The sequence below is a fragment of the Callorhinchus milii genome, unplaced genomic scaffold (genome assembly GCF_018977255.1).
Source record: "Callorhinchus milii isolate IMCB2004 unplaced genomic scaffold, IMCB_Cmil_1.0 Scaffold1, whole genome shotgun sequence".
NCBI classification, from domain to species: Eukaryota; Metazoa; Chordata; class Chondrichthyes; order Chimaeriformes; family Callorhinchidae; genus Callorhinchus; species Callorhinchus milii.
Window position 1 is genome coordinate 4000928 of NW_024704742.1, and position 9041 is coordinate 4009968.

Genomic DNA, 9041 nt, shown 5'->3' on the forward strand with positions numbered 1-9041 from the left:
GGTTAGAGCACTCGCCTCGCAAGGGAGAGGACCTGGGTTCAAAATTACGAAACGTTGGGCAAGTTTCCTTACTGCACACCCCTCTATTTACCCAAGAGCTGTTGTGGTTGTTAGTCGATTGGACTAACCCTAACCCTAACCCTTTTCCAGAGATACTGATTCCTTCAAAAAAAATAATAATTTGGTCACTCAATCCACGACTGTGGGGCACTGCTGTGCGCAATTGGCTGTCGTGTTTCGTCTACAAAATATACATTCAATTCACTTTACAGTATATTCTGTGAAGTGCTCTGAGATGATTTGAAGACATGATAAGGTGCTGTATCAAATGCAAAGCTCATTATTATTATTGTTAAATCTGCTTTGTCTATGCTCTTCTCTCCCTCACATTCACCAGCATTGTGTTTTATACATATATGATTAAAATTAGGTCTCGCAACACATCGCCGGTTGCTCCCAGTGACAAGAGGGATTAAGGGATATGGGGATAGGACGGGTAAATGGAATTAGATCAGCCATGATCTTATTAAACGGCGGGGCAGGCTCGAGGGGGGGAATAGCTTACTCCTGTTTCTACGTCTTATGGTTTTGTGAATACTGTATAGTTGGCATTGATTTCATGGGGTCTGTGCCTCAAATTACTGTGCAACTTTCAGTGAAAGCCTGGGCTTCAAATCACATCCATTCTACTTTCCACCCGATCCGAAAGCCACCTGCAGCACCAAACGGAGTGAGTCAATGCCCTCTTGTGGCGGTTTACTTCCAAATCTTTCGACTCTTTTTTATATAAATAAATCCATCACTTGGCATCAGGTAGAGAAATCTTCTCTGCATCAGGTGCTGGTCTGTGTATATCAGGTGCCAGATCTGTGTATAGCAAATCTGGTCCTGTGTATATCAGGTGCTGGTTTGTGTATATGAGGTGAGGGTCTGTGTATATTAGGTGTTGTGGCTTTGTGCATATCGGTTTTTCCAATGGCTTAACATGAGGAAAATAGATAGATATGGTTGTGTAACAAAATTGTTATGATCTGTACACAAAGTCAGAAAAATAGTTTGCTTCAAGTGTTTCGTTTACACTTGCAGAAAGCCAAACACTGCGAATACTGCAAATACGGCATATTTATCAAGAGCTTTCAGATGTCCTCCTGATATGAAAGGAGCTGTGTAATATGAACGTGAATTGTATTATAAGTTGCAGCGTACGTATTTATAATACAACAGCAGCAAGATTACATTTGTATAGCGCCTTTCACGTCCCAAGGCGTCCTCCGTGAAATACCTCCATTTCAAGTTACTGTCTGATTAAAAGACGCTCTGCATACTTCTTTTTTGACGGGGGAAGTTTGTCAGAAGAGCCTGAAAAGGACTGCATTGTTTTCCTTACGGTGATATCTCTCACAGGGAACAGAACGTTTCGGCATGATTTATTTATGCGGTTCCGAACACACGAAAGAAAGGTTTATCGGAAAGGTTGGAGACATTTTCATGAAAATGATATCTCCTGCTGTCTGTAAAATTACCGAGGGTCCAGTGCGATTTTATTTATGTGAGGGGAGACCTTACACGACTGACGCGAGAACTTGTCGTTGCACCCTTCCAAATGTCACCCGCAATCCTTTTTAAGTGTGTTCCAAACCATTTTTCCGCACAGCTTTGGGAGGAGCGTTCCCAACAAAAACACATAATGGGCGTCGCGATGTTACCCCCCAGTTGTCATTTGGAAAACATTTTTTATAATTTGACAGTGATCGCTTCAGAAATCATCAATATTGCATTGTTGGCATCGGTTTACATTAACACTGCGTTGTTGGCCGACCGTCAGTGTTCGTTTCTGAAATTTTCTGATGGCGAAAATGGTCTCAAAGCTTAAAGCCTTCGGTGAGTCAATCCATTGGACCGTGTTGTACGCAACGAGAAAATTCCAGGTTTCTTTGCCGGTCGGTCTGTGCCGAATGAGCTGATCCTGGCTGAGGTGGAATAGAGGTGACCATTGGACTCACCTTTGTTCAGTGAGAGGAGATATGAGTCTGGTTCCAGAGGCTCATAGGTAGTGGTCAAATTAATGAGCTGTCAGAAAGTTAACGGAACTGAAAATCACCATGAGACCTCCTTTCAGGAAAGTCTTAGAGAGAATAAAGTTCCTAAAAACCAGCTACATACAACAACCCCATGGACCTTATAGTCCATATTATTATTATTATTATTATCTGTACTAATAAAGATAACGTGTTTGTCTGTGATCTGTGTATCGAACACTCATGCGATAACCGATTGATGTAGACATGAGCTCTATTTAAAAAAATGCTTTAAGTAGGGCTCAGAATATGAAGGATGCACCGTATTCATCCCAAGGCGTCGAGAGGACACCTTGGGAAGTCCTCCCGATGCGAAAGACGCTATACAAATGTAATTTTGTTGTTGTTGGAGTCGTATTCTGCAACGACATAGCGACAGAGGAAAGCACACCGTTCGGAGCGATGCATCTATATTATGCAACAAAGGAATGGCACTTTTTTTTTCGGGTTGGCACGGGAGCTAGAGGGCTCCTCTCCTCGCCCGCCACAGCCACAGCGCTTGTCAGTCGCCCCACCACAGCCGTGCGCCGGAATCCGCTACAAACAACGCCTCTGTTATCAACCCACTAAACAGTGAAGTTTCCGCACGGTGCAGTGCAGGCGGGAAACGGGCTTCGCTCCACTTGGAGGCCCCGCTGTTGTGATTGTCTGTGTGTGTGTGTGTGTGTGTGCGTGTGCGTGTGCGCGCGAGTGTCTGTGTGAGTGTTTCCCTCTCTATGTGTTTGTGCGTTTGTGAGTGTCTACCTGAGTGTGTCCATGTCACTCCCCTCTGTACGTGTGTCTGTTTGCGAGTGTGTCTGTGTGTGTCTCTTCTAGGGGTGTGCGCGTGTGTGTGTGCGTGTGTGTGTGTGTGCGTGTGTGTGTGCGTGTGTGTGTTTATGAGTGTCTCTATGTGTATATGTCTCTCTCTCCTCTGTCTCTGTGCCCTGAGAGTCAGGAGGTGGTGACCCACTGTAGTCTGGTTGGTGTCCCTCCCACCCCCGGTGCCCACTGAGCCGGTCTGGTTTACCCCAATCATCTCCAGGCCCCATCCACCGTCTCTGAAAGGATAGACTTCAAGATCCTCATCGTCATCACACAATCCCTTCGCCCCCCAGTACCACCCCTCTCTACAACCGCTCGCACCCTATTCCTCGGCCGGACCCCTTTGCACAGCTAACAAAGGTGTCCCGGCCCCTCCCTCCGTGTACTTCAACCATTACGCCCAACCTCGGGAACTCCCCCCAATCCCTCGGCTTCGCCCCTCCTTCTCCTCAACCCCCACCGAAGGACCTACATCTTCAACTGCAACAATGGTCACTCCACACGAATGGCCGGTGGGCAATGCTGGGCTGTGATTGGTCAGTGTGTGAGCTGGGCTGTGATTGGTCAGTGTGTGAGCTGAGCTGTGATTGGTCAGTGTGTGAGCTGAGCTGTGATTGGTCAGTGTGTGAGCTGAGCTGTGATTGGCCGATGTGTGAGCTGAGCTGTGGTTGGCCAGTGTGTGAGCTGAGCTGTGATTGGTCAGTGTGTGAGCTGAGCTGTGATTGGTCAGTGTGTGAGCTGAGCTGTGATTGGCCGATGTGTGAGCTGAGCTGTGGTTGGCCAGTGTGTGAGCTCAGCTGTGATTGGTCGGTGTGTGAGCTGAGCTGTGATTGGTCGTGTGTGAGCTGAGCTGTGATTGGCCGATGTGTGAGCTGAGCTATGATTGGTCAGTTTGTGAGCTGAGCTATGATTGGCCGATGTGTGAGCTGAGCTGTGATTGGTCAGTTTGTGAGCTGAGCTGTGATTGGTCGGTGTGTGAGCTGAGCTGTGATTGGCCGATGTGTGAGCTGAGCTGTGATTGGTCGGTGTGCGGTGTTGGCTCAGAGGTCAGTCAGAGCCGCCATGTTGCGCGTGGAGCCGCTCGGGCCTAAGATGGACCCGGACGAGTTACGCAGGAAAATGCGGGAGGATGTGCTCAGGTCCCTCCGCAACTTCCTCGTCTACGTGGCGCTACTGAGGGCCAGTAAGTGACCGGCGGCCCCGCGGCCCTCCCCCCCCCCCCCCCAGCCCGGCCCCCCCCCCCAGCCCGGCCCCCCCCCCAGCCCGGCCCCCCCCCCCCAGCCCGGCCCTCCCCCCCAGCCCGGCCCCGCGGCCCTCTCTCCCCCCCCCCCCAGCCCGGCCCTCCCCCCCCCAGCCCGGCCCTCCCCCCCCCCCAGCCCGCCCCCCCCCCCCCAGCCGGCCCCCCCCCCAGCCCGGCCCTCCCCCCCCCAGCCCGGCCCTCCCCCCCCCCCCAGCCCGCCCCCCCCCAGCCCGGCCCTCCCCCCCCCCAGCCCGGCCCCCCCCCAGCCCGGCCCTCCCCCCCCCCAGCCCGGCCCCCCCCCCCCAGCCCGGCCCCCCCCCCCCCCAGCCCGGCCCTCCCCCCCCCCAGCCCGGCCCCGCGGCCCTCTCTCCCCCCCCCCCCAGCCCGGCCTCCCCCCCCCAGCCCGGCCCCGCGGCCCTCTCTCCCCCCCCCCCCAGCCCGGCCTCCCCCCCCCCAGCCCGGCCCCCCCCCCCCCAGCCCCGGCCCTCCCCCCAGCCCGGCCCTTCCCCCCCCCCCCAGCCCGGCCCCGCGGCCCTCTCTCCCCCCCCCCCCCCAGCCCTCCCCCCCCCCCCAGCCCGGCCCCCCCCCCCAGCCCGGCCCTCCCCCCCCCCCCCAGCCCGGCCCCTCGGCCCTCCCTCCCAGCCCGGCCCCCCCCCCAGCCCGCCCTTCCCCCCCCCCAGCCCGGCCCGCGGCCCTCCCCCCCCCCCCGCCCCCAGCCCGGCCCCCCCCCAGCCCGGGAAGCGCTTCGAGACGGCTCGAAGACGGGTCAAACGCAAGGGTTGTTATTATTATTATTATTATTATTATTGTTGTTGTTGTTGTCTCGGGGCTTCGAGCTCGCGGTCCAGCGCCGGGACTGGCAGTACAGGAAGCGAGCGAGTGCCGTGCTTCAAGATGAGACATTTAATTACCGAGGGTCCCACCTGTCCGCTCTCGGGGGGGGGGGGGGGATGTTAAGATCCCACGGCACTCTCTGTCGGGGGGGGAAAAAAAAAATAGTAGAGGTGTTTCTCCTGGACGTCCTGACCCGATCCCCCGCGGATAAAGTCGGTTCGCTCACTTCACGGCCGCTCCTGGGACGTCGCCGTGTGTAAAATCTGCTGCGTTGGATGACAATTACAACAACAACTCGCATTTATCGTAGCGTCCTTCACCCGGGGTAGTACGCTGGGGGGCGCTTCAATTATTCGTGGAGTGACTGGAGGATCAATTTGTCCGCCCAACCATATTGCCCCCTCAAAGGCTCCTTCCTCCGATGATTGACGTGTAAACTATAATCTGAACTAATGCAGTCCAACGAGATTCGCAGGTCAGACAAATTATATCAAGTCGCCATTGTAGTTTTGGTGTATTTGTCTCTATGTCATTTAACAATTCAACCCGGTTTACCTCTGCAGTTCCTTATTTTTTCAGCTCCGTTTATCCTGAAGAAACTGGATAGTATCTGAGCATCACGACTGCAAAAACCCGCATGCTGCTTTGAAGTACTCGAGTCGTATTTGAAGAGCCACTGTTTGCATCGACAGAACAAGAACATTCGGGCCTTCTGCTGCTAAAGAAAGAACCTTTTAAAGCCAACTCTGTAACAAACTCTTAACCATATTCAGTTAATCCCTGTACTTATTCCATTTCCTACACCTAGATTATTTTTTCCTTGCCTCACTTTGTATCTGATTTTCATGCAGAGTTGTGTGTGTTTTTTTTAACCTATTGGTACAATAAATTCCCAATATTACGACATTGTTTGCCTGTGCTGCTTGAGGATCTGTAACACAGCACCTCGTGTTTGTGCATTCCATAGTACTTTGTTTCCTCGTTTGGATAAATGGGTACAGAAATTTGGTAACACTATGTGTTCGAATGATTCAGATCCATCATCGACGTTAGTAACCATGTGGGAGCCTGTAATGCCTGAACAAAATACATTGAGGTGCACTGATACTGCCAGCTGTCTTGTTTTATTTGACATTTTATGAGCTATGGATTTTTTTTTACAGTTCATAAGTTTGAAACCCACAGTGATCATTGGTCTGGTTAAATTATCTGGTGTATAATGGCAGGGCTTGGTTTCAAGATATATTTGCTGACTTGACCACTGATCGTACTGTGTAGCTTTTTGTTGTCGATCAATTTCGAATGAGCTCTCACACGGTATTTGTTTACACAGTCTAATATTATGATTTGCCTAGAAATGTGAAGCCTGCTCCAATTTGAGCAAAATAATTCATCACAATCGTGTTGGCTATTGCATTGATAAGAATATCCAAGCAATTTGCTAATTCCTGAAAGAATCTATCATAACGTCTCTCAGTATGCCTTTTGTGGGCCGCATACGTTCGCAAAAAATGTTTCCATTAGCACGGTTTCAATAATGGTTGGATGTGATTCTGTCCGAACAGCGGTCCTGAGGGTCCTGAGGTTGAGGGTGAAAACAAAAACGGTATAGGGTTGAGTGTCAATGCATAGATATGTCTGAGGTTGTCACAAGGGGAGCAATATCCTCGAGAGACAAGCTAACCTCAGGCACCTTTTCTCTACCACCTAATCCCACCTTCGTCACTCCCGTCTCAAAAAACCTACAGTAAACTCCCCACACTCCAGTTACCACTCCATTTCCTACCATAAACCATCTCCAACAAGATCAGTATGTTGATTCAGGTATTTTTCCTCTGTTTAGCAGTAAGTAAAAACCTGGTTGTTAGTCAATTGACGGATTGCTTTACGGGGGCTGGTAATTATCTCTTTAAAAAATATATATTTTGGTACTCCACGACTGCTCAATTGGCTGCCGTGTTTCGCCCACAAAATACACAAGTCACTACACGTTACAGTTTATACTGTGGAGCCCTTCAATATATCTTGAAGACGTGATAAGGCGCTATACAAAATGCAAGGATTATTATAACCCCATCACCTCCATCCGCATTCAGTGCTAATGACTAATCCCAGCAGATATCCTTTAAAATCCTCATGTTTACCTGTATGTCAGAAAAAGAACACGCTGTTACTGCCTCATATATGTTTATATTATCACTCAAAACAGTAAAGTAATTGATAATTGCACATGGTATTGTGTCATTATTATTATTACCTCTGAGACCTGGGTTTAAATCTGCCCAGACTAATGAATGGAATTCTCTTCAGCAAACTCTAAAAATGCTATGTGAAATGACTGGTGGGAAGTCTTGTCTCAAGTCACCTAATCAGATCCCTGTACTTACTTTATACACACTTCAATATTCCTCCTCTTCAAGCATCCCAGTTGTTAGTCAAATGGCGGATCGCTTTTCCACAAGTAATCCTTAAAAAAACTAAATTTGTGACTCAATCCAAGACTGTAGGACACTGCTCTGCGCAATTGGCTGCTGCGTTTCACCCACAAAATATACAGTCAATTCACATTACAGTATATTCTGTGAAGGGCTTTGAAACGTCTCGAAGACGTGATAAGGCGCTGTATCAAATGCAAAAATAATTATTATTATCCAACATATCTTTTAAAAGAAATGACAACGGAAATCCACAGTAAAATATCTAAAAACATTAACAAGAAAGAGTTATATAACGTCCTTCATGCAGGCAGCGTCTTGGTGATAAGTGTATTATCGTGGAACCGGTTCAGTTCCAAGGAGACCCCACTTACCTCCCCTTATCCCCAAAGAGAATGGTCATTTGATTTCTGGCGAGCATGGGCTTTTGCAGGTACCTGCAAGCTTCCTGGTGAACAACTTGGTCAGTGAAATTAATAACAATCTTTCATTTGGTGTAACGCCTTTAATGTCAGTACAAGATAAAAAACAACATTACATTTGTATAGCGCCTTTCATGTTGGGAGGACGTCCCAAGGTGCTGGACAGTCAGAGTTTCGGACCCGAGCTGGGGGTTGGGATTGGGGAGGGTGGAAAGCAGGGTGATCGCAGGGAGGGCTTTTAAGGTGAGGACCAGGATCTTGAACTGTATCCTCTGTGTGATGGGAAGCCGGTGGAGTCGGGCGAGGGTGGGGGTGATAGGGTCACGGAGCCTGGTGCGGGATATGCAGAGTTCTGGATAATCTGCAGCCTATGGAGGGAGGAGTTGGGGAGGGCTGACAAGCAAGGAGTTTGCATAGTCAAGCCTCGATGTGAAGTGTTATAGAGATACAATATAAAATGGAGAGGAGAACATTTGGGGGTTTAGCATTTTTAACAGGAGAAGTGGTCAATTTAACTCAGGACAGCCACAGCAGGTTGGTGTGGTCCATGGAAAATGGGGGCTTCGGAGATGTTCTTCTGAGATAGAGACTGAAGCACATTGTAGCAGAGTAGAGGAAGCTTAATTTTGTATCTAATCATTGCTACTATATGACCTGATATATTGATAAACATGAGCATCCCTCACCTTAAATAAGGGAAAATCATGCTCCGGTGATGAATGAAGCAACAATGTAATTTGACGCAATCGATAACATTGTCTCCTTTATTTGCAAATAATTTTTTTAGAAGTTTTTTTTGTGTTAAAATGGTCCTTTTTTGGACGCGCAGGGCCCCCGAGCAGTGATAAGATTTAGTATCATCATCCAGTAAAATGTAAGGGCCCCAAAACCGAACTGCCCCCACTGTTTAGAGACAAGAGAATGAATAGCCTTGAAAATGACAGTGTTATCAATGTGTTCTGCAGCCGGATAAGACGGTGCTCTGATTAAAGTTTCAGACAAATGCAATGGTTTCTCTGTACTGGCACTCAAGGCTGGTCAGGATGACCTACAAGGATGGCTTCAATTGCGTTGAAAGGTTGAGCTTGCTCTAATATGATTCTGCGGAGATGGAAACTGGAACTTCAAACGTAGTACACCCATGGTACTATTCGAAAAGTACCAGTACATACATAATGTGCCAAATAACCTTTTTCTGTGCCGTAGATTTCACACAATTTTATAATAA

At 49.1% G+C, this 9041-nt stretch overlaps 1 protein-coding gene across 1 annotated transcript; it reads left to right on the plus strand.

The window, feature by feature from the left end:
- Window positions 1-3876: 3876 nt before the first annotated feature.
- LOC121849572 (mitochondrial import receptor subunit TOM5 homolog) lies at window positions 3877-5818 on the plus strand. The gene is made up of 2 exons (XM_042337496.1): window positions 3877-4065; window positions 5536-5818. The coding sequence occupies exons 1-2, from the start codon at window positions 3945-3947 to the stop codon at window positions 5568-5570; spliced, it is 156 nt and encodes a 51-aa protein (XP_042193430.1). The 5' UTR covers window positions 3877-3944; the 3' UTR covers window positions 5571-5818.
- Window positions 5819-9041: the final 3223 nt, after the last annotated feature.

Coding starts and splice junctions, on each gene's coding strand:
- LOC121849572 (XM_042337496.1), top strand. CDS start 3,945: ATGTTGCGCGTGGAGCCGCTCGGGCCTAAGATGGACCCGGACGAGTTA. Junction 4,066..5,535: donor CGTGGCGCTACTGAGGGCCA/GTAAGTGACCGG, acceptor TTATTTTTTCAG/CTCCGTTTATCCTGAAGAAA.